The sequence below is a fragment of the Amblyomma maculatum genome, chromosome 3 (assembly GCF_055883805.1).
Source record: "Amblyomma maculatum isolate TAMU_Amacu chromosome 3, ASM5588380v1, whole genome shotgun sequence".
Lineage (NCBI taxonomy): Eukaryota > Metazoa > Arthropoda > Arachnida > Ixodida > Ixodidae > Amblyomma > Amblyomma maculatum.
Genome location: NC_139346.1, coordinates 106,471,677 through 106,497,279, shown reverse-complemented (window position 1 = coordinate 106,497,279; position 25,603 = coordinate 106,471,677). Strand labels below are relative to the sequence as shown.

The following is a 25,603-nucleotide window of genomic DNA, read 5'->3' as shown; positions in this document are numbered from 1 at the left end:
TTCGCCTCCATCGAAACGCAGCCGTCGAGGTCGGGTTCGAACCCGGGTACTCCGGCACAGTAGTCGGGCGTCTTACCACTGCACCACCCCGGCGGGGCACCTGCGGTGCCTCTTGCGGACAGAAGAGGAAATAGAGGAGAAAGAAAAAGAAGAGGGAGAGAACGACGCGCGCTCCACCAACAGCCGTCGTCCACCACCGAAGCGGTGGCAGGTGCAATGACAGCCTACAACAGATAAAAATTCGGTGGCAGGCAAGCCCGCCGCAAGCGGCGGAGACCTACGTGTCCCAGCCCCATCAGGGGAGTGACACCACCTGTTAGGGTGCCTCGATGCGAGCGCTCGGATGGGGGCGCTACACTGAAAAGCCGACTTGGTAGCCCAGCTCTCGCAGTGGTATGACGTCAATAGTCATGTGGTATAAAGCGTAACTACCCAACCACGCTACGCTGAAAACTCGAAACCCTACGTATTATTGCTTGCGCAATATAAATACATCGCGTAGCACACGGAGGGCTCTGCTTCACCTCCATGGAAACGCAGCCGCCGGCGGTCGGGTTTAACGCGGGTAATCCTGCACAGTAGTCAGGCATCTTAACTACTGCATCACCGTGGCAGGGCTTACTAGTCTCCGCGCGGTGCGTTGCAGTCTTCTTTATTAATACGTTAGCATTGTATAGCTATGTAGCCGGGTTTCGTGTGGGCATAATTTTGTCGGCGCTGTAAAATAGGAACTAGTTGGTATATCGGAAAACAAATACCACAGGATTGAGCATCAAAAGAGATGTGGAAGTGGCAAAATGGTTCATGTGGCTTAAATAAATAATTAATTAGAGCCAATGATAATAATATTTGCTTCACAGAAAAGGAAAGGCACAATGACTGTCAAACTACTAGTGTGGATACGAAACGGAGTGGCGTCCGTGTGCTGTACGATGTCAGTGCACGTTAAAGAACCCCAGGGGTCGAAACTTCCGGTGTCCTCCACTACGGCGTCCCTAATAGCCTTAGTCGCTTTGGGACGGTAAACCCCACAAACCAAACCAAACCATAACCGCGCCCTAAAGGAAGGAAGGAGGACGTGAGAGCAAGCGGTAAGAGTGAAAGGGGTGATGTATTGGAGGGCTCCGTAATAATTTCGACGAACCTGGGGGTCGTTAACATGCACTGACATCGCACAGCACATGAACGCCTCTTCGTTTCGCCTCCATCGGGGCGCAATTAGAGCCAGTTAATGGGTCGGTAGAAAAGGGAAGGCACAGAATCTGTCACTCGTTGGACAGGGACTAGCTGGAAGCGCGGCGGTTTCGTCAAATCGCGTCAGGTGGTCGACAGCGACAATGACCCAAAGATTTCCATCAGCTGTGCACGGAAGAGGGCCATAGAGACCAATGCCAATGCGATTGAATGATCTAAGCTGAAATATGAGAGGCCTAACGGTGAGATGCAGATTTGCGGCGTTAGGAAGCCAGGCACGATCGAACGTACCTAGGAAGCGAGTTTTACATACCGCGCCAATAGTAGCGAAGACAGATTCGAGTCTACGTCTTGAAAACTCCGGTGTGACCGCAATGCGAATCAGCGGGGAAAGCTGTGCATATTTGAGTCCGTAGATGGCGCGTTATACCAAAACAAAAATGGTACCATCGGACCGAGAATCAAATATGTGCATGTGACAAAATAGGTTGGGGTGGGTGAATTAGGTAATTAGAGACAATTAAGGGGCTTATAGGAAAGGAAAGGCCAGTACCTATCAGTCGATGAATCCCACTGCCACATCTCGCGGACAACGCAGCAGAGCGTAAGATTAAGGATTTTCTGCAATGCAGATGCTGCAGTGATTTCGGATATTTTTTTACACCACCAGATAAAGCACCTCCGGCCCTCCGTCACTTCGATTCTAACTCAAAGAAAAACGACGAAGGTACTGACCCGTCGAAGCCAAAGTTAAAGTTTCAATGTCTGCCGCATCTGCCTCGACAGCCGTGGCACTCCTTAGCAAAAACAACTGTTCGCACCTGGCCAATGTACTGTAGCGATCTACAGATGATAATAATAATAATAATAATAATAATAATAATAATAATAATAATAATAATAATAATAATAATAATAATAATAATAATAATAATAATAATAATAATAATAACAATAACAATAAAAATTGTGTGGTGCAGTGGTAAGACGCTCGAATACTGTGCCGGAGTACCCGGGTTCCGTCTCGACCGCGCCGGCTGCGTTTCGATGGAGGCGAAACGGAGGCGTCCGTGTGCTGTGAGATGTCAGCGCACGTTAAAGATCCCCTTGTGGTCGAAATTACTCCGGAGCCCTCCACTACGGCTCCCCTTTCTCTCTTTCCCCTTTCACTCCCACCTTCCTCCCTTCCCTTACGGCGCGGTTCAGGTGTCCACAGAAAACAAGTGAGACACATACTGCGCCTTTCCCTTCGTGTAACGAATTATTTTAATAATAATGATTATAATAATTATCATAGTAATAATTTTTCACCGGGAGGGAAAGGCGCAGTATGTGTTACACTTGCTCTGTGGATACCTGAAGGGAAGGGAGGTAGGTAGGACTGAAAGTGGAAAGAGAGAAATGGGAGAGCTACGGAGTAATTTCGACTACATAGGGATCTTTAACATGTCCTGACATCGGTCGAAGGATGAGAGAGGTGGTGAGGGGTGGTTGTTCTTGGCCCTACGCGGCTGGGACGGTAGGTCAAGGAGGCTTGCGGAGAGAGCTAGCCAGACTTTTTTTTATCTATTGTAGGCAGTCATTGCACCCGCCACCGCCTAGGTGGTGGACGACGGCTTTTGCGGCGCGCGTTCTTCTCTCCCTCTTCCTTTTCCTTCTCTACTTTCTCTTTCTTGTCCGCACGAGGCAGAGGAGGTGGCTCAGGTACAGAGCGAGTAGCAAGCCCGTGCATTTTCCTTTCCTTCTTTCTACAGCCACAACAACTATAACAGCGCTGACACGAAACGAAGAGGCGTCCGCGTGCTGTGCAATGTCAGCGCACGTTAAAGATCCCCAGGTAGTCGAAATTACTCCGTAGCCCTCCACTACGGCTCCTCTTTCTCTCTTTCCGCTTTAACTCCCATATTCCTCCCTTCCCTCACGGCGCGGTTCAGGTGTCCACAGAAAACGAGTGAGACAGTTACCGCGCCTTTCCCTTCCAGTGAACCAATTATTACAGCGCTGACATCGCACAGCAAACGGACGCAACTTCATTTCGCCTCCGATCAAAACGCAGTCACCGCGGTCGGAATAGAACCCGGGAACTCCGGCACAGTAGTCCGGCGTCTTGCCATTGCACCACCGCGGCGGGGCAAAGCGGTCTACACTTGAATCTGCACTTGAGGTATTGTTTGAAAATAGCAGTAAGCTTAGGTATAGTGATTCTAGAGCACTATAGCTTAGGCTAACGATGTGCTACCCCACTAAGCATTTTCTCTGCAAATTTCCACATTTCCCTGCAAGCTGCCAATCTTGATAACAACTGTAGGCAATGGTACGAACTCAATGCAGCTTGTTTATAATAGCCTGACGGTTTGAACAAGCTGTTCGGGAGGGATTCAAGATTCGCTACTTTTTTGCGCAGCTAAGGAAGTTTTTATGCATGACATCCGCTGAAAATCAAATTTTCGTGTGGCATGCAGCGGTGATGGTCGTTCTTGATACTGTGACACCTGCGGTGTGCGATGTAATTTGAGATACAATTCCAATATATGCTTTCGCGCGCGGGAAAAAATCACATCCGCTGAAAATCGAATTTTCGGCGTGGCATGCAGCGGTGATGGTCCCTCTTGATACTGCAATATTGCTTGTGTGTCACCTGCTGTGTGTGATGCAATTTAAGATACAATGCCAATATATGCTTTCGCGCGCGGGAAAAAATGGTTTTGCGAGCGCATTGTGACGGCTGGACATATCGGCACTGCACGATGACGAGTGTCGGCGGTGATGGTCGTTCTTGATACTGTGACACCTGCGGTGTGTGATGTAATTTAAGATACAATTCCAATATATGCTTTCGCGCGCGGGAAAAAATCACATCCGCTGAAAATCAAATTTTCGGTGTGGCATGCAGCGGTGATGGTCCCTCCTGATACTGCAATATTGCTTGTGTGACACCTGCGGTGTGTGATGCAATTTAAGATACAATGCCAATATATGCTTTCGCGCGCGGGAAAAAATGGTTTTGCGAGCGCATTGTGACGGCTGGACGTATCGGCACTGCACGATGACGAGTGTCGAAGAGAAATCCGCGCAGACCTCAATTCTGCAATTACGGATATCATTTCGGTGACACTTGCAGTGTGGGATACATTTAAGATACAATGCCGATAAATCCTTGCGCGCGCGGGGAGAGCACGGCGCGTTCGCATCACTACAGCGCTAAATCAAATTCTCCGGCGCATGTCCATAGTTCGCGATGGATGACGTCTTTCGCTAGGCGCGAGTACCTCGATACGCTCCGCATTCGGTACCACCGAATCTTGGAGAATAGCTCGCGCGCGTCACTCGTCGCACGAGCGCATACAGTCTTTCGCTCGAAGGTAGCGCCGATCTCGGATACGCGAGAGCCTTAAGCCAACGCAGTGCGGTCGCACTCGTGTAGAATTTGTCGGTCGTGTTGACGACTCCACGGTTTCTGATCCTGCTGAGATCAGGAACACTTTCAGCACACATTTCGCACGCCTTTTTAAAACCTAAGGTCCTAACCAATGCGAAGACTACATGGATGCTGACGGGTCTTTCTGTGGTCCCCTGCCTCAGTTTTGTGACTCGAACAGGGCACTTTGCTCACCAGCAACTTTGGAGGAGATTCGGAGTGCATTAAACGCCATCATCATCATCATAATTATCATCAGCCTGACTATACCACTGCAGGGCGAAGGCCTCTCCCATATTTCTCCAATTAACCCGGTTCTGTGCTAGCTGCATCCACTATACCCCTGCGAACTTTTTAATCTCATCCGCCCACCTAACTTTCTGCCACCCCCTGCTACGCTTTCCTTCCCTTGGAAGGAAACGCCATGAACAGTTTCAGTTCGCCAGGCCCAGATGGCCAGCTGACGGGTTTCTACAAAACTTTTATTGCGAAATCAATACTACGCTCATAAACTGCCTTTTACGTAGCGGAGGCCGGTAGCCACGTTTGACCTTTAGAATGACCTCTGACGTCATACCAGAGTGAGATACGGGCTACCAAGCCGAGTCGTCGCATAGCGGTGGCCAGTAGCCACGGCGCGCCGTGCTCCTCCCGCTAGAGGCGCTGCGCGCTAGTCCTCTGACGTCATACCAGGAGCGAGAGACTGGCCATCAAGTCGCGTAGCGGTGGCCGGTAGTCATGCGTGAAGACGCGCGCATTGCGTTCCTTCTGTTGGAGGCGCTGCGCTCGTTTTGACGTCACAATAGAGGTAGGTGGCGGAGCGTTCACCTTCTGCCGTCAGTCGCCATGCCTCCGCAAGAGAAGATGCGTCGCCTCGCTGCTGCTAGGAAGCAACAGCGAGCTACGGAGACAGATGAACAGCGTGAAGAGCGTCTCGTTTGATGGCGTGCTCAAGATGCAGTTAGGCGGGTCCGTCGATCTTCTCGTGAATCCTGCTCATCTGACGATAATCCAGACTGAAGCATGATGGATGCTTTAAACACCGAAGCTGGCTCTGCATCCACGTGTTCATTCACCATTGCAGAAACACAAGCCGTGCTAAGGCGTAGCCAAGATGTATTGCTTTCGAAACCTACCAGGCTTAACCAAAGCTAAGCCCCAGCCAATTTTTTTACATCCTCGCTCTTCTCTTGCTCTCGGTAGTAAATACCTTTCTGCGAAGCGGCAATAAACCACCCTTAATTAGCTCAGGACGCATTGTGTTGCCCTAAAGGAGGGTATGACCGCAGCGGGTCCATCATCGTGGCGACCAGTAACCCTCCTCAACACTGACTACAAGCTTGTGGGCACGGTACTTTTTCGGAGGCTACGAGTCCAGTTGCATGACTTGATAAGCCCGTACTAGACCTGCTCGGCTCCTAGACGGTCCCTATTTGCTGCACTAAAACTAACGAGAGATGCATTCTCTTAAGCTTGCGCTAAAGGCCTAGCGGGAACCTTCGTCGCCCTAGATCAGGCTAAAGCGACCAATATCATTAAGCACAGATGATGTTTTTTCACTCAATGCGTTATCTAACTGTGTGGCCCAAAGGTATATGATCCATTTCATAATACTCAGTGCTTCACAGCTGTCTCCTTTCCCCGCCTCTTCAGCCTGACGGCTATACAAATTTGTCTATATCCATTTATTGCGCTGTAATTGCCCACTTAGCTGTGTCTGTGCTAGAAAATTTGTGACCTTGAAACTAAATACCCCCATGAATGTGATTCCCCAAGCCGCTATATATCAGGTTCTTTGGTCATTGCATTAGAGCACAGCGCCGCAGCCGCAGCAGAACACTCAGTGTGTTTAAGTGCCACAATCTCGCACTCTGCATTGTACGTTGTCGTGTTAAACTTGCAGCCGTGCGTGGTAGATTCAAGACACATCGCTAATGCATATCTCCTCTAAGGTGCGCTAAGTAGCCTATGAACCTTATATAGGGCGCTACCACTAAGTTTCGCAGTTATCAATTTCACCAATCTTTGCATGAAGCCTGAACTTAAAATCATAACCTCTAACTGAAACCGGGGTCAAACGCAATTTGCTAGAGCACCCGATTCCTCCTGGGCCCAACCATGTTAAATCAACCTACACGCCGCTAGTTGTACTGAGAGAATAGTGTGTCAAACAAATGCATGGAATTAAAATTTATCTGAGAGAAGTGTATAATGCTTCTGTTTACAGGCATGTTTATTGTGATAAAGGTCTGCATAAGAAAGCAGGTGAAATCTAGAAGTTGAGCTGCACAATTGGTCTGCAAGTCTCCTCCATGGTCAGTTTTCGGAACTTTCATGGTTTTGAATAGTCTTCTTCACGTCTTCATTGAAAATCGAATACTTTTCATTTTGAAGAGAACACCGAAATACACCTTTTAAAACAAAAATTTCTTTGTTTCATTCAGAGCTTGTAAATTCTTGTATATTTGAATAAACATTCCGTGATGCCTAAACAAAATATCAAGAGAGTGCAATGTTTCACGAGATGCTACATGGTTCTCCGATTCCCACGCTCTTTCAAAGAACATTTGATGCCATTTATTCTCTGATTCTAATGCAATGACTACAGGATTTTCCTCAAACCTATGCAACAGGAAAGAAGCAACTGCAGCAGGACTCCGCTCACAGGCAGCCCAATTTACAGGCTTGATCGTCGAAGCGGGCGCGCCTCGAGCCACAGCATGCATTCAGGAACCTTCACTTGTAGACGAAACTCAGCTTGCCGTGTGAATTCTAAATGTACGACCATTCTACAAATGTACAAACCTGTAAGAGTATATCAGAAAAAGGTCTTTCCTGTGGTCCGCAGTGATCAAGCCCTAAAGGACGTGCCTTTTGGGCCAGCTTCGAATTCCAACTGTGAACAGATTTTCCGTACAATGCATCCTATTTTTCTTGTTTTTCGTTTGATGGTTAGCTTACAAAACAACGATTCTCTTCGCCTAAAAGCAGTTATTCATAAAAAAAAATGGTCACACATCTACAGTGCCACAAACTGACGATGTATTTGGTTTTTGCAAGGAACGGTGACCAGAAATATGTTTTAGTGGACAGAACGTTGAAGGCAATGTTATCGCTGTGCAAACACAGTTTGTTAACGCTTGTTATAGACCTTTTACGCATACGAAGCGCTAGCTACATAGTGTAAGCCATGGTTCTCCCCCGACTGAAGGACGCACTATATACCAGTTGGGATATTGAAGACATTTCATGCACATAGACGAATTGTTCACTGTAGCACTCGATCTGCTTCTAAATATAGGAAGAGTTATAATACTTGGCAGCTCAGACAGTGTCGAATTCGAAATTTGCTATCTACAAATTCCATACTTTTTAATTTGGACTCTGTGTACCTTTACAAAATACCAAGAGCAGCCCTGCATGTTCTTATTCCCGGCATGATATGGTGATATTTTGATTGAAGCGAAGGGTACACCAAAACTGAGAAGTCCTAATGCAGAAATACTTGGAGCAATGCGAATAAGTCTGAAGCACTTTGTCGCATGAAATCACATTCTGAAACAAAAGCTTGTCAAACTGAGTGTGAGCAATATATTCTCGTTACATAACCTATGCCATCGAGCTGCTTCTACACAGTGTTTCCTAACATTGAAATGATTATTGAATAATTGCCTCGCGACGGTTCCCACGCACTCGCATTCGTTCCAGAGCTACACTACTCACTTGTGATATAGAAACGGGGCTATAACAAACGATGAAGAAAGCTGTAGAGTGAAAAGCGTTAGTACCAAAGTAATGAATCAGAGGCGTTTCTCTGCTTTATTCTTCACACTTTACAGGCTGCGATAAATTCTCATTTCATCTCTACGTTTTTTTGTCGGTGTAAGGAAGCAAACATTTATAAGGAAAGTCTAAACTACCAATTCAGCGTGGTACACTATTCATGAATATTCCAGATTTGTTTTCATTATTTTGTTTTGGTCGCATGAACGCCATTTTAATAAAAAGCGCTTACCATGAGTGTCATAAGCTTGCAAAGCTACTCTTGCATCGCTTTTCCTGGAAATTTGGGATTGCTGTCTTTCTTATTGAGTCCCACCAACCTAGGCTCTGCCTAAGCGGACAACGTCATCTTTGGCCAGAGGGGACCGCAGCACACTTTGGTTTCTTGCATTTGAATAACAATAATGTGCTCTACAGAGCAAAGACATAGAAATTTGTGCTCTTGACTGTTTCTTATAACAGCATGAGATGTAATTTTTATGTAATATTCGTAGCGAAGAATTTGGTACTATTCGCTGTTGTTCAGCGGCCTGCTCTGCTGCAGGGAATCTATTATGTGCATAGTCCTAGTAAGTAGGATTTAGCTGCTTGCCATTCATCTATATACACGCGCTCTGGGGCTCCGATAGAAAGGATTGTTTCACCCAGGTATTTAAGGCGTTGTGGCTTGAAACAGCAGGAACGCCACAGAGAAGCGTCGATATGTAAGAGTAAGACCGTAAAATAAAGGAATAAAAACTTCGCGTAAGTTTACGCGATAGTTACGCAATAATTTGGAAGTACGACATTTGGAAATAAAGCAGCAAATAAAGTTGAGCGCTCCTAAAAAGAAGCATGAGTGTTGGCTATCACCCGAGAAAACTGCCATCGGGAGCCTAATAATTGCCTGTCGCTCTCGGCCATGTCTACAACAATATCAGCTTCATTAGCGGCACAAATCATTGTTTAGTGTTCGGCGTATGGACGTTTATTGCTCATCTTTCGTTGCCTTGCTGATGTCTCGTGCTTCCTTTTTTTCGTTGAGCTGATTGATCCACTATAGATGCACCCAGGTTAAAGTGAAAAAAAAAGAAGCCTTTGATTGATCTAGCAGAACTGAACACATCACGGGTCAAATGTCTGCCCACAGGTGCAAATAATGAATGTTGCTATTTCAACAGAATCGAGTGAAACGTTCTCAATTCAAGCATTACCTGTGTTTAGAAAATATTTCATTAGACACTATATAAATTACCATGTGTGATGACCTTTAACCTGCAAGACTCAAACTAGCAGGCCACCAATTTATCGCTGGTGGTCATCCTTGATGCTGGGCTTTCGAACTTCTGGCTTGGTAACAGTTAGCTGCAAAAAGCGGTAATGTATGGGAGCCCAACAAGCGCTCCTGTTCTTATTCTGTTATTCTTATTCACACATTCAAATTTCGCTTTCCAGGCTCCTGAAAAGATCGATGGAAAAATTGGCATTTTATCTGGAGCACTAAAGTAAATACCACTTGGCAAAGCTTTTGATCGAAGAGATAAAGTCGCGGGCACCAGAAACGTTTCATTGAATTTAGTTATGCCGTTTCCGTATGGGACAGACATCTAACTTCATACCATGGTGGTGGTGATGGTAAAAACATTTACTGCCAATATTACAGAGGATGGGGCCGTTGCCCCCTACATGGCATTTGAGAGCCCCGTCCATGTACGGAGGGCCCTCGTACAAAGCAAAAGAAACCCCTTGGAGGGCTATCCTAGCGAGAGCGCATGTAATGATCTTGCGCTAGTCCTTATAGAAGGTACTGATGAGTAGCTTCTCTCAGTAATCTAGGGCCACCTCTAGTGAAGGAGGATGAGGGAATGAGGGGCAGGTGAGTAATATGTGTAAAACGTCGCCAGTTTTGCCACAGAGCTTGCAGGAAGAAGAAAACTCGTCAGGTAAGCGGACGTGGAGAAGGATGGGGTATGGGGCTGTGCGTGTTTGTAGCTTGCGCCAATGGGCAGCTTGTTTAATTCTAAGATTCGGGGCAGGGGGTGCGTAAGTCCTTTTATTTTCGCGGTGGCAGGTAAGGATGTCACGGAAGGACTGCAGGCACTCCCCGGCATCTAAGGAAGACTGTTCCTCCCCAGCCAGGAATGTGAGACCTTGGGCCAGGGAGTGAGCGTCCTCATTACGGGAAGGCCCGCATGCCCGGCTGTCTAAATAAGGGTGACAGATTGTCGGGGTTGCCAAAAACACAAAAGGTGCTGGGTACTGGATGACACTAAACCATTGGCAAAGTTCAGGATAGCTGTTTTGGAATCCGAAATTATTTTCGAAGAGGGTGTGGATGACATGGCTAGGGCAATGGCTGCCTCCTCAGCCTCCGTTGTATAATCGGTGAGAATTGAGCAAGCCAAGAGAAGCTTTGTAAGATTGTTAGTAACTGCTAGTAGCTTACGATGGGTGTTTCCATAAGTGGCTGCATCAACATATGCTACACTGGGTCTTCTCCATATTGTCTGTGTAAGGCTTGCGCCCTGACATTTCTACATTTCCCATACGGTTCTGGGTTCATGGTTGTGGGAAGGGGGGAACCAATATTTTGGAGTGAATTGCAGGAGCTAATGGGGTGCCTTTAGATGTGAATCTTATTGGGGATACGTGTAGAGAAGAGAGCAGTGCGCGACCTGCTGATGTATGCGAAAGGCGGGCCGTCCGGGCAGTTAGCGTGCTTCATGGAGTTTTTCATACGTATTATGGGCCCCAAGTTTGAGTAAGCGGGGTGTTGAGGTGCTGGGAGGAAGACGCAGTGCTGTTTTCCTACAACTGCGGAGTAAAGCGTTCACGCGATCACGTTCCTTGCTAGTGAGGGGTAAGTATGGAAAAGTGTATGCGACTCTGTTGGTAAGGTATGCTTGTGTGAGGCGAAGTGTATTTCTTTCATGAAGGCCTGTTTTCCGAGGTGCTGCACGACGGATGAGTCGAGTAGTTTGATGAGCATGAGTCTGGACTGCTTTTATTACATCTATATGTGCTCCATGGGAGTAGACAGTCATTCCTAGTACTCTGATTTGAGTTACTACGGGAATCGGTTGTGTTCCGAGTGTCAGAGTGATAGGTGGGCTATCAATATGTGTGGATTTGGGTTTTTAAAGGAAGACTTCAGATTTAGACGGTGAGCATGATAAGCCTCTCCCCTTCACGTAGTTGTCAATAGTGTTGAGGGATGTTTGGAGGTGAATCTCTATGGTGGCGTCACTGTCTCGACTGCCCAGACAGTAGTGTCATCCGCATAAAGGGCGAAATGTATGTCTGTAATCTCAGAAAGTGGTTTTGGGAGATGAATAAGGGCAATGTTAAAGAGTGTCGGTGAAAGCACCGCTCCTTGAGGTGTTCCCCGAGCACCGAGCTTAATGTTTGGAAGCGTATGTGGGCTAAGTGTGAAAGTCGCTTTTCGGTTGCTGAGGAAGGCACCTATGTAGATATACATTTGGCTGCCCACTTGTAGCGTTTGTAGATTATGAACAATGGCAGAGCGTGTTAAATTATCAATTGCTTTGGTGATGTCGACTACAAGAATGGCTCGTGTATTCCGAGTTTTTGAACCATGTATTGGTGCTTGGTATTAGCGCCTGTCCTGTCTACATCTGTGTTAGTTGCCTCCGTCTTTTTGCGCTATATCTTCAAGAAATTGCTACCAACTAGCTCAAACCAAACCTCTGTTGCATCAAATATGGTGCTCCAGCTGTAGGAAAACATCTTGTTGGTCAAACCCGGACAGAAACCAAACATGTAGTTGGGCAGGATCTCCCGTTCATCTAAAAGCTGCTTAGTCATGTATGAATGACATGCTTCAATAATTTTCCGACACAACAAGTGAGGAAAATAGGTCGAAGATTGGTGGGGAGAAGCGGTTTGCTTGGTTTTGGTATATATACCACGTTTGCCTCCTTCCACTCGGCCGGCAAAGCGCCTTGTTACCAGCATTCTTTAAATAATTGGTTAAGGCAGTTATGAAAGGGGTGTCTAAGTTGCTCGGAGTTTTATTGGTTATACCGTCTTACCCGGGAGCTGAGGAGGTAATTAGGTTCTGAAGTTCTGCCATTCCTTCTGCTACAGTGATAGGCAGACTTAAAATCTTATTAGGGAGCCCTTTATATTGCGGATGGCTCATTGGTTGGTAAGGTTTAAAGTGTGTATCTTTCATGTCCTCAAGTAGCTGTGATGGCAGTGTGGGAGAAGAGTGAATCAGTTTTGTGAGGTTATGTATCTGTGATGTCATAGATTGAGATGGGTCTGTACGATGTCGGAAGAGGTTTCATGTTTGAGGCAGGCTCATGTTTCCATCAAGACGATTGCATAGGGATGCCCTGTTTTGCCTCAAAAGCGTAGCTGCATGTGTTTCTATGTCTTTGTTTAGTCGACCCAGCCTGCGATGGAGGGTCCTGTTCCATCTTTGACATTGCCAGCGTCTTTCAAGACTGGCTTTAGCTTCCCAGAAATGTAGGAGGCGAGCATCAGCACTGTCACTGGGGCAGTAAATCGGAAGTTTTCGTGTGACTTCCTGGACATCCTTTTTGAATTGTGCAGTCCAAGCAGTGATCTCGGGGATCGGAGCAGATGTTTTCGTAGATCTGCATTTCCGAAATGAATTCGACCTGTGAGAGTGGATCCACAAGGAGAACGGTGAGGAAGGTGAGTGTTAAGAAAGATTTCAAGGACGCAGTGATCACTGCCTAAGCACTGTTTGGTGTTGCACCAAGTAGCTGCTGGAAGACGGTAAGTGAAGGTAAGATCTTGTGTGGTGTCTTTACACACACTATTGCCGACACGTGTGGGGTAAGTCCGATCAGTGATGAGAAAGAGCCCTGCCTGTTGCTCAGCAAGCCATACTCTGCGGTCTTTTGGAGAATCACTTGAGTATCCCCATGCTGTATGCGGTGCGTTAAAATCCTCCACAATGAGGAGATGACATCTGTTGGCAGTTCTTTTGGCCAGCGTGTAGAGACGCTCGAAGTTGGTATGTAGATGTTAGATGTTTTGGATGACTATATACATTGAGAATGAAAATGGTCTGGGCCTGTGTATGTTGAAGAACCAATTCCAGGAGGAGATCGTCGAGGTCTGGAATGGCTAACGTATGAGTTATAGTAGGGAGTGGGCCTCTAATTAGAAAGGCTACCTTGGATAGCGTAGCTGATTGAGGAAGTAATGAGACATAACCTGGGAGGGTTATAGGATTGGTGGGCTCCTGCAGAGCCAGGACGTCAGGGCCGGTTGTGCAATGAAGAAGTTGTTGAAGTACTTTGCGCTTTTGGCCAAACCCCGGCAGTTCCACGGCCAGACAGTTATTGAGCTAGGTTTCTCCATCATGAATTATAGGCATATTGGAACCTGCAACAGGAGGAGGATGATCCTGTACACTGGGAACAGGTAGAAGCCCCTGTGCGATGCATGTGGAAATGTGCTAGTAGTGAGCCACGTTTTACTCTCATCAAGACAATTTGAAACAGTCAGAAAAAAGAGTTTTTTTTTGTCCTTTGCTTGAGTGCACGAGCTGTCGCTTACTCAGTGTGGCTTTCAAGAAGCTTAGTATGTATCCCAATTGTTTTTCGGCTTTAGGAGAAGCAATTGTGTTAAACAAGCACTCGATTAGAATAACTAAAACGCACAATTGAGAAATAAACTCTTAACCTCAAGTTTGAGTCTGATTGAATTGGTTGCTTAAGCACCATAAGGCTCCAACACAACACAAGATCCGTTTTACAATTCGTGCGCTAGAAACATGGTTGCTTCAATGTGAAACACATAGAAGAAACACTGTATCATTAGTCTTTTTCAAAGAAGCAGATTTTGGAATGGCATGTATTGAAAAACACTTCAGGCCCCGCTTCATGGGGTTTCCTAGCTGGCGCGAGCGGCGCACCTACGCGCACGAACGTACGCTGGAGTCTATGTGCGCATGCGTGACGCGTCAGGCGCGAACTAAGGCGCGCGCGGAGCAGATATCTGTCTATGTCAGATATTTCCGCGGCGCTCGCTGCGCGCTCGCGCTGGCGCGAGGAGGCTCGCCGGTTATTGGCTGGCGTGTAGCAATCAGAGGATGCCTTTTGCGCCGCCTCCACGATCTTTCTCTGTTTGCTTTTCTTCTTTTTTTGCATCGGTGTGGCGGCGGCTGCGGTACGAGATGTGCGTAGAGTTTGTCGATCTACAAAGAAATGTTCATCGCCGCAGTGTAGCGGTGCCACTCGCTGTGACCACATAAAATAAATGAGCTAAAGAAGCTATGTGGAGAGAAGTGGCGTCTGAGGTGCTGAGGGAGCACCGCGAGCAGTTAAGCGCATTGTTTACGGCGAGTATTGAATAAGTGAAATGTGCGTAAACCTCTTCGTGCTGTAATCGCGCAGACAGCATCGAGCGTGTGCAAAGACGCTGGAAGTCGCTCCGCGACAAGCTTCAAGTAGTAGTCGAACTGTTTCGACCGTTTTCAGCCTACTAAGTCTTGGAACAACGCGAGTTCGACTCCGCTGATGGGGCTGGGACAGGTGGGTCAACGCCGCTTGCGGCGGGGGCTGGCCTGCCGCAGAATATTTATCTGTTGTAGGCCGGCATTGCACCCGCCACTGTTTCGGTGGTGGACGACGGCTGTTGTTGCGGAGCGCGTCTTTCTCTCCCTCTTCGTTTTCTTTCTTCCCTATTTTCTCTCCTGTCTGCCCGAGGCAGCGATGGTCTGTCTGCACGAGGCAGCGATGGTGACTCAGCTAACGCCCGACTACTGTGCCGGAGTACCCGGGTTCGAACCCGACCTCGGCGCCTGCGTTTCGATGGAGGTGAAGCGAAGAGGCGTCCGTGTGCTGTGCGATGTCAGCGCACGTTGATCCCCAGGTGGTCGAAATTACTCCGTAGCCCTCCACTACGGCTCCTCTTTCTCTCTTTCCACTTTCACTCCCACATTCCTCCCTTCCCTTACGGCGCGGTTGCGGTGTCCACAGAAAACAAGTGAGACAGTTACCGCGCCATTCCCTTCAAATAAATAAATCAGTGGCACAGCTACAGAGCCAGTAGCAGGCCCGCGCATTTTCTTTTCCTTCTTCCTACAGCCACAGCAACAACAACAACAGGAGCGCGCGCACCAGAGACTTCATCGAGATGCGTACTTTTTCCAGCGTTGTCAGGGCGCGGCACTGAGCGCGTAGGCGCCTTGCTCGTGCGCCTCTCGTGCGCTCCGTGGAACGGGGCCTTTACGGAGCAAGCAGGCGCCTGAGGAGAAAATTGTGCGAAAACAGTAGAATCTGCACTATACTGAGGCTTTTAATACAACAAATATTTTTACTCTGAGCAGATGTTTCAAATGGAAGGCAATTCTTTTTGGGAGGTTAAGCTTGACCGAGAAGCCTCCTTTCCAGCGAGTTGCGGTTACGAGACGGCTGATGCGTGGACAGCATCGGGCTTTCTATCTCGATGGCCTAGCCGTCGCGAATGCATGCCTACGACGAAGACGTACACGAACAAGCAATTTACAACCTGCTGCCATCTTTCTGGGCATAGTCGCAGGAATTTACACACACACACACACGCACACAAAAAGTCTCCAGATGAAATCATTCCTGTGTGGAAGAAACATGCTTGCTACAAAAGCGTACAATGGCTAAGCCCGAGTAAGGTGTCAGCTCTTGAGTCAACTGAAGGCTGCAAACAACGGGCTACAAAGTGATTCCATGCAACTTAGAAAAGCGTTCTTTCCTTCCTGAGGCAATAAATATTATAGCACTCACGTTCCCCTGATGATCACTTATGGATATCAGCAAAAAATACATAGGATCGAGAGTGAGGTAAATAGAACAGCTACGATATAGAAAAGATAATACTGGATAGTAGATTATACTGCAAGATAAGAGATTATCGGTACGGTGCATACGAGGAGGACGAGAGGTGACACAGATACAGCGCTGGAGCTCTGGAAAACATGCACGCCTTCAGAAACACACCGGTCAACTTCAGAGGTCGTAGCCAGCTAGTTGGACACTTGCCTCACGATTTTCAGAATTTCCGGTGCAGATTGTCTGGGTTCCACGGCGAACTGGTGAGGCAAGTGTCCAACCTGGTCCCTGACTACGACCTTCGAAGCGGACCGGTGTGCATCTGAAGGGTGGACGTTTTGCAAAGGTTCAGCGCTGTGTCTGTGTCTCCTCTCGTCCTCCTCGCATGCGCTGCACCGATAATGTCTAACCAACATGCCCAAGCATCTACCAATATAAGAGGTTGTGATGCTTTTGTAATACAATAAATGCAAATACTGACAATTAGGACAACAGAGCAAATTTACCTATTTTATTCGCGATGTTTCATCTTATATTAGGCAGAAAACGTAGCGAGCCATGCAGTCGTGTTCTGATACCTGTAGCGTGTCTTCCCAACGATTTCCTAAAGACAGGGAAGCATAATGAGGCTAGAGAAAGCGGGAGCAAATCAAGAAGAAGACGTTGGAAAGAGAGAGAGAAAACTTTTAATGAGCATAATAATCAGTAAGAATTCGCAGGAGCTGGGTGGTCGGTGCCCCTAGTCCAGGTTGTCGCTGGTCAGGGCCGCCTCCCACTGCTCGTGTGTCGGGCATGGCACTAGTAACGTTGGGTCAGGTTTGTCCTGGCATTCCCACCCTTCCAAAATTAATTGAGGTAGTCTATAGACCAGATTGATTTTACCCTCCCACGCAGGCTGTGCGTGTTCCTACTCTCGACAGCAAGCACCATCTGTCGGCGCTCGCTGCTCCATGGATTTTGGTCGGTCACGCGGGCGTGCGCGTAGAAGTCTGTCTGTATTGAAGTGTTATTCAATATTGTCGATAATGCGCTCCGCAATGTATGCATCGTCTTTGCCAAAAGTAACCAGGCTTCATGTTTTGCTTCTCGCTTGTATTCTAAAACCAACATGGCTTCCCAGAGAATCGCAACTTGTTAATAAGTGAGGGCAGGAGCTGACCTTTACTTTGCACAGATTTACAACTTCAGAAGTGGCACGAATTCTTCAGTACCCGACCTAAAAGCGAAACCCGCAGCCGGGTTACTTCTGGCATGTTCTACATCGGCAAACATTTGTTATGTGACACTGTTATTTGTTGACGCGATATCTGAGGTTAGTCGAACAAGGAGGTTAGGAACTCCAAATAGGCATTTGTAAGCAGAGTGATACGTTGTCTTTAACGCGTGATAAATGGCTATTTGTTCTTTGTCCAATGTTGATAATTTTGTACATGAAAATATACATTTATTGATTTGGTTCGGTGATGTAGTGATATGCGAAAGGTAGCCGAATCACAAGATGCATAATGGAGGTTGCTCAGGCAGAGCGGTTGTTTTTGGTCACCAGTGGTTTGTCTTGGACACCATGAACTGGACTTCCCATCGCTCACATTAAACGAACTTCGTGTTTGGGAATGCAAGCACAACAACCAGAAAATAAAATTGATATTTTTTATTTGATCGGGATGCCTGGTAAACGGCTGACTGTACTACCTTGCTGTTTATGGTATCTGAATCGCAGAAAAATACTCCAAATTTCAGTAGCTTCTATAGAACTGGCCCTCTGGGCTATGTACCGCTTTCATATACAGGCACGAATCGCTTTCACGTAGATTATGCTCATCTTCGGGCTGCAGAAGTAACGAAAGCTGCGCTCTATGATAGGTATTCCAAATATAATACATTGACAGAAAACGGCGCAGCCCCCTGCCGCAGTGACTGAGGGGCTAGGGCGCTCCACTTAGCCTGTCCACTAGGTTTGAATACTGGGCGCAACGGCCACCTTTTATTGGAGGTGAAACGCAAAGAGCTTCTGTAGTGTGCGATGTCAGTGAGCTCTATCGGACATCCAGTACGGTGTCCGACATACCCGACATCGGTTTGAAATATTAACTAGTACACTTTTGTTACGTCCTAGATAGCACTTTTTCGCTCATTTTTTTCTGGCTGTGGCATGTGCGATATTATGTTCACAATTTTCAAAGATATATGCATGCATCTGTTAACATTACTGTGTACTGACGTGATAAGCGCTACAGGTTTACAAAGCCCAAATGAAAGGAGTCTAAGGAAGTCACATTTTTAAATGCAGCGCACCAAACTTACCTTGTGTCATCACTGGAACTGAGGTGAGATACAACGATAATCAGTTGTGACGGTGCACCACTACACAGGCGCTAACTGAGGCCGATACCGATACGTGGGGTTCATTATAGGTGGCAGGAAGGGGCGATGAGTACACTAGAATTGAAAAGGCATACGAGCCATACACATATAGCTTGCGATCGTCCAAAAGGAGGTTTTCGTGCAGCAGGGCGCCAAGAGGGCACCATTAGCGGAAACACGTACAGAACGCCTGCACTGCTAGCAGAAACGTAAAACACTTTCTAGAGAAGCATTGAAGAATTTTTTGTAAGGATAACTAAAGTTCTTGCTGCAATGCAACAGAGCTGTAAAACATGTTCAGCAATCGTTTTCAGAACCTGAAGGGCAGCAGTAAATTGCGGCAGTTATAAAGGTGCGACCACGGATCGGGCGAAGCCCCGTAGGCACGAAGAGCCGGGTGACAGCCCTCCAGTCGACATAATATAGCGACGAGCGAGAATATTGCTGGATTCTAGTCGGTCTCTATGGTGCTCATAAAATTTTGTCTTGCACGTCCGGAAGCTCCCGATCCACATACTGCTGTAGCCTACCTTGGAGTATTTTCAACATCACCTTGCTAGCATGCGAAGTAAGCGCGATCGTGCGGTAGTTGGAACAAACTTTGGCACTGCCTTTCTTTGGAATGGGGATGTAAACTGACCTCCTCCAATCCTGTGGCCACTGCAGGGTTGTGCAAATCTTCTGACATAATGTATGCAGAATGTTAACAGCGTCATGGTTGAGGTTTTGAAGCAACTCAGCTGGAATGCCATCAATTCCGCTAGCTTTGTTCTTAGCAAGCCTGGCTAAGGCCCATTCAACTTCACTCTTCAGGATGCCCGGTTTGAGATCAGTAATCACAACCGTCTTATGTTGGATTTGCACATTCGGGTCCTTCTTGTACAGTTCTTCTGTGTATTCCTGCCACCTCTTCTTTATCTCTGAGGCTTCAGTGAGGTCCTTGCCTCGTTTGTCCTTTATCATGCCTAGCTTAGCACAGAAGCTTCCTTTGATATCTTTGATTGTCTTATACCGAGCTCTTGTGTTCCTCAATTGGCTGTTGTCCTCAACTGCTTGGCACTGTATGTTCAGGAAGGCATCCTTATCTCTCCTTGCTAATTTCTGAAAATCCGCATTAAGAACCTTGTAGCTTTCTCTTTCCCCCATAACTTTCGCTATCCTCCTTTCCTCAGCTATTTGCAAAGCCTCTTCAGATAACCAGTTTGCTTTCTTGCATTTCTTTTGCTTAGGAACTACCTTAATGGCAACTTCTTGTATTATATCACGAACATCAGTCCACATCTCTACGGGCTCTCTGTCTTCAAGATCTAATTCTTGAAATCGATTCCTCACTTCCACAGCATATTCTAATGGAATTTGATCCAGATCATACCTGAAAGGCCTCCTAGTTTTCTGCGTTTTCCTCAATCGAAGCTTAATTTTGGTACCAAGAAGCTCATGATCGGTGCCACAATCGGCCCCAGGCCTTGTTTTTACTGCTTGTATAGCGCTTCTCCATCTTTGCCAGCAAAGAATATAATCGATCTGATTCCTTAACAGACCATCCGGTCAAGTCCATGTGTACAGGCGCCTCTTGTGCTGTTGAAAATGAGTATTCGCTATGGTCAGGTTGTTTTCTTGACAAAACTCTACTAGCCCCTGCCCAGCTTCATTTGGCTAGCCAAGACCGACCTTGCCTATAATTCCGGATATTTCTTCACTCCCGACCTTAGCATTCCAATCTCCTATGCGAAAAACGACGTCTGATGAAGGGGGTGGTCTAAAAGGCATTGTAGGTCCGCATAAAATATCTCAACGTCAGCTTCTTCAGCAGTAGTGGTCGGTGCATAGACTTGGATAGCTGTTATGTTGAAAGGGTGACCTTGGATCCGAAGTGAAATCATTCGGTCGTTTTTGGGGTTGTACCCTAGCACTGCTTTGCCCATTCTTCTGTTTACTATGAGAGCGACCCCATTCCTTCTCTTGGATTCGTGCCCACAATAAAAGACATAATGGCCGCCGGAGTTAAATTCTCCCATTCCGGTCCACTTGAGCTCGCTGATACCCAAGATATTAATGTTTAATCTGTCCATTTCTCGCTTGACGACATCCAGTTTACCTAGCGTCATTGATCTTACATTCAATGTTGCTATTTGATATATCTCCTTGCAACATCGGACTTTCCGGTCGCTTTCCGACACATCCACAACTGAGCGTCCTTTTGGCTTCAGCACAGCCGCTTCATTCGTCCTGGAGCTACTAGGAATCGCCCTTTGTTCATCCCCAGTAACATGTGGGACGCCTTCCAACCTGAAGGGCTCGTCTTGCGGCGCCATATCATTAATGCTATTGTGACTGGCCATAGGGTTTTCTTGGCAGGAAATACTTTAGTGGGTTACCATTACCTTCGCCAGTGAATCTCATTTTGTCAGAACTCTCTGCCGTGACCTGTCTATCTTGGGTGGCCCTACACAGCAGAGCTCACGACTTCATCGAGTTTCGCAAGCCCCCCCGCCCAGACAAGGCAGTGATCCATGAAGGGGTCTATAACATTAGTGACAACCATAGACATAGTCCTAAATTTGGTCTATATAGACCGTTTTCGCCGCGAGGAGGAAAATAGCCTCGAAGCGGCGCTCGCGGAGCCGCTCCTCCTCTCCCCTTTCTCGCTGGTATTCGCGGGCGGCAAGGTGACCATAGCATTTGCATTGAGAACTTGCCTTTCGTGCTGTTTTTTGCGCGATAAAACAGCTTTTGCTTGGTTTTCACGCAAACTGTGACCATGAATCGTGAACCGAGGTCATCAGAATACCACTGCGCTGTTGTTGGCTGCTCCAACAACTATCGTAAGCGAAAAAAATAGGCGCAGAGCCATGTGCACAGCATCAACAGCTGCGGCATCAGTGCTGGTGCGATCTATTTCAACTGCATCGTTTTCCGTTCGATGAAGACGAGCGACGGCGTTGGCTGGCTAGCGTCAACAGAAAGGATTTTGTGCCATCGACCGCCTCTCGTGCGTGCTCGGAACACTTTGTTGGTGGACAACGTACTGCCATTAACTCCATACCTATGCTTAGCTGGGCTATGAACGGAAGGTTTATAAGGTCACCACTTCTTGTGCAACACACCCATGCTTCGTGAAGAACTTTGACTGACTGTGAGGCCTGCACTTGGCATTTCAGCAATGTCAATTGCTCATCTACTGTATGCATGAGCACCGTCCCAACCCAACCACTCTGCAAATACGAGTACGACTGCATGTCCCTGAATGATTTCACCTCCTTGAGGTCACACGCTTTTTTCTCAAGGAGGTAAAAAATAATGTGTGGCATCTGCACGCGTGGCCACTTCTTTATGTCGTCACTCCAGTCAGTGACAACAGTTGGATGGCTGTACAGCTTGTCACCTGCAGACAAATATCAAGGGCACATAATCAGAGCAATGGAAGGAAGTAGCGAAGAGAAATAAAAAAAAAAAAACACTTCAAAATTCTCGTTGCATGCTATATCACCTAACTACATGCCGAGGAAGCAATGTAACAGCAAGGTTATTACCGCAAACAATGGGCCTTGGCAAAACAAGAGTGCGCTAACTGCCCCAGTCAAGATACCAAAGCCTAGAAAACTCGTGTGAAAAAGCGTAACTTGGAGAGGACTGCAAGCGCTCTAAGTGCTCGCCAAAACACAATAGAAGAAAGGGAGGCGCGGCGAATTTCTACTGCCGCGTAGCTAGCAGCCGCGCAATCTGTGATCTAGCTTCACTTGTTCAGCGTGAGTTATTTACGGCCGAAACACTCCTCTTTCATCAAGTGAAAAGAGGACGCTACGTACGAGGGGAAAAATAAAAAAAAAAAAACGAGGCAGAGAGAACGGCCATTGATCGCTCAGTGGCCAAATCCCCAAACTAGCGACGGTGACATACGCGACGCCCACAAGTGTAGACGTTGCTTTCGCTCGGTGTCTACACGCTCTAGCTGAGTAAACAATCTCGTACCGATCACTGGATCTGCTCGTTAGTGAGTATTTATCTCATTGATAACCCGCTGAAATACAGAGCGCACAGAGGATCGAGCGCTTTATTTTGGCACGACACTTATCTCGCCGAGAAGTGCACTGTAGCACGTGTTCGAAATCGTGAATTGCATACCGGTCAGCTTTCACGAAACGAGTTCAGTATCGGGACTGATCAAACAATAAAAATCGCATATGCACACCAAATGTACTCAAGCAAAGTGAAGTCCCGCTAACGTAAACATTCATGAAATAGCTGTGTTATCCTGGCTGGCAATCGTAGTCTATCGAACGCAATTAAATAGCATAAAAGAAGCTTGGTGCTGTCTGTGTCGCTTCCTCGAAAGCCGTCGTAGATAGCAGTGCGACAATTGTAGTGCATTAGTTCACAAACTCAACAAAATCCGCTTACCTATGTCAATCATCGGAACGCCGGTAAGAGTGCCACTGCCTCCGGCCCCGTCATCTGCCGAAGTTCCGGCCATCGCTCCACGAAACGGCGGCAGTACTGCTAGAAAATGCTTTGCCGTAATCCAGGAGCTTTTCTAACGCAAACACACACAAAACCAGAACAGAAACGTCTATATGCGGCACCGCCGTGCTGTGCGCGCATACCAGCATGGCGCTAGGGACAAAAACAGAACATAGACGGCGCCACATTTTGAAAATGGCGGCCTCCTAAATAAAATGGTCTATACAATTCATACATTTATGCCCTTACACCTAATATATTAATAATTCGTTCACTGGAAAGGAATGGCGCAGTATCTGTCACACTTGTTCTGTGGACACCTAACTGCGCCCTAAAGGATGAGAGGAAGGTTCCAGTAAAAGCAGAAAGAGAAAAAGGGGAGGCGTAGTGCAGGGCTCCGGAGTAATTTCGACCACCTGGGAATTTTGTAACGTGCACTGACATTGCACAGCTGATGGGTGGCTGATCCTGGCCCTGGTGGGGCTGGGACAGGTAGGTCACCGCCGCTTGAGGCGGGGTCTATCCTGCCACCGAAGTTTATCGGTTATAGGCGGTCATTGCACCCGCCACCGCTTCACTGGTGGTGGATGATGGCTGTTTTTTTGCGGCGCGCGTCTTTATTTCCCTCTTTTTTCTTTTCTATTTTCTCATCAGTCTGCTCGAGGCAGTGGAGTTGGCTCAGCTACAGAGCCAGTAGCAGGCCCATGCATTTTCTTTTCCTCCTTCCTACAGCCGCAACAACAACATTGCACAGCACACAGACGCCACTTCGTTTCGCCTCCATCGAAACGCAACCGACGGTCGGGAACGAACTCGAGCACTCCGGTACAGTAGTCGGGCGTCTGATCACTGCCTCACCGCGGCGGGGTACGTAATTGATCAAATAAATGACTGAAATGATAAAAAATTAACAAATGAATAATGTGGGCTTGAAGGTGTCCAAACGCACAGAATAGCAAGCTAATGTTTACTGATGCTAACTTCCACGTACAAATATTATTAAAAATAAAAATTCAGGAAGTGAAAAAAAAAAACGTTTGTGTGGGGGAAGCGCTATCGCATCCCCCTAATTTTCATTCTGTTTTGCTGCGCTGTAACTGCTCGTGCCAGCGTTCCAGATTGGGTGCACGTGCATTGAGACGCGTAACTTTGTTTCTGTGACATTACGTAGGTTGTGCTCACCGTGGAAGTTTGTCGGACTCCAGCTTACAATATTTGAGGTTGATCAGTCAGTAGTAGTCTGGTGAGCTGCCCTCAGCAATGACAGTGTCCTCTCCCTGGTCCGAATTTTAAGGCGGTAACATGCGGAGCTCAGCTTGTTCAGCTTCGGAAGATAACGAGGTCTTCGGCGGCGGAATCGAGGAATGCTGATAACACCTCGAGCGGTTTAGCCAGAGACATGGACTCACGGCTGGCGTGCATCTTGGTACCCATTCGTCATAGAGGGTGCTGGGCCTACTCCGGTAAGGTGCGATCGAGCGTGATACTCCGCTGCGTCATCTGCGCCGGCTGCTACACTCAACGCGAAACGAGAAGCTATGCCTGCGTGTTGAGACGCCATGTGCCTCTTCAGGAAGACGTCGACGTCATATTCTGTTCTGGCCAGGAAAGCAGCATGCCACAAGTAAGCTGAAAATATTTAAAATGCGTGGTATTGGTGTCAAAAGTAGCCGCCCTCGGTAGATTGATCAGGGCATTTAAACGCTTATTTCAGTACGCGGATTGAATAGTCACGCCAGTCGATGGCAGCGTTTATAAGCAATTTGACATAAAACTGTTCTTGCAACGTCACTGGTATTCCTACAGAATCTAAAGTGTCATATTCTGAAGCTTCAAGTAAGGCTCGTGCTTTTAGCTTCGCAACGTTAAACTTTAGTACCAAGGCTTAGGCGGTGAAATATTACTCTTTGAGGATTTAATGCTGGGCCTATTAGACATATTACTTCGAATGTACTACAATGACGCGGATTAAGGCTTGCTATATGCGCCGTTGTTCTGGCCATAAATTAGTTGTGGTTTAATTCTGCTTAACCCTAGTTGAATTGCGATAACAACGGTGGCAAGCTTCTTTTGTCTGCTACATTATTCCCCTATCACGCCCTATACGTGTAAGGTGCTACATTGTTGAGGACACTTAAGCTCATCCTTTTAAGAGTATGACGCGAGTGCGTAAGCTACCAGCCTACATATAAATGAAAAGGGTTCAATGCTGCTGAACCGAATGTGGAGCGAAAGCATTAGCTGCCGGTGATCGAGCGTTCTTGGCGTCAAACGTTGCCCTTCCCGTGACGACGCGACGGGCCGCAACCTGGCGCCCTAAGGCTATCGCAATTAAAAACACTGTTAACGCGGCTTTACTGTTATCGAGGTAGTAACTGTATGGGACACAGGGACGAAAGCTTTTTTTTTATTCCGTCCTTACATTGCAAGTTGAACCCATCATTCTGGTCTTCCTTTGCGCTTGAAAGGAAGTTCTCGAACTCGCAACAGAGGACGGTTGTTTAACGCAGTAACTTTAATACCCTATTGATGAAAAAAATCAGGTCGACACCGCAAGCGTACGAATAACGGCGTTAGTTCGATTGAGATCGGCTTT

At 47.2% G+C, this 25,603-nt stretch overlaps 1 protein-coding gene across 1 annotated transcript; it reads right to left on the bottom strand.

Annotated features, from left to right (window-relative positions):
- Positions 1 to 9,679: 9,679 nt before the first annotated feature.
- Positions 9,680 to 23,128, bottom strand: LOC146195496 (uncharacterized). The gene is made up of 3 exons (XM_084596818.1): positions 22,948 to 23,128; positions 21,753 to 21,931; positions 9,680 to 9,739 (listed from the first exon to the last, which is right to left on the bottom strand). Exons 1-3 carry the CDS (start codon positions 23,018 to 23,020, stop codon positions 9,680 to 9,682), a joined length of 312 nt encoding a protein of 103 aa, XP_084452944.1. The 5' UTR covers positions 23,021 to 23,128.
- Positions 23,129 to 25,603: the final 2,475 nt, after the last annotated feature.

Excerpts from the sequence above, each read along its gene's own strand:
- LOC146195496 (XM_084596818.1), bottom strand. The coding sequence starts at position 23,020 with ATGGCCGGAACTTCGGCAGATGACGGGGCCGGAGGCAGTGGCACTCTT. Across the intron at positions 21,932-22,947 it reads CGTTCCGATGATTGACATAG|GTGACAAGCTGTACAGCCAT; the intron begins GTAAGCGGATTT and ends ATTTGTCTGCAG. Across the intron at positions 9,740-21,752 it reads CGTATTTGCAGAGTGGTTGG|CTAACTGTTACCAAGCCAGA; the intron begins GTTGGGACGGTG and ends CGCTTTTTGCAG.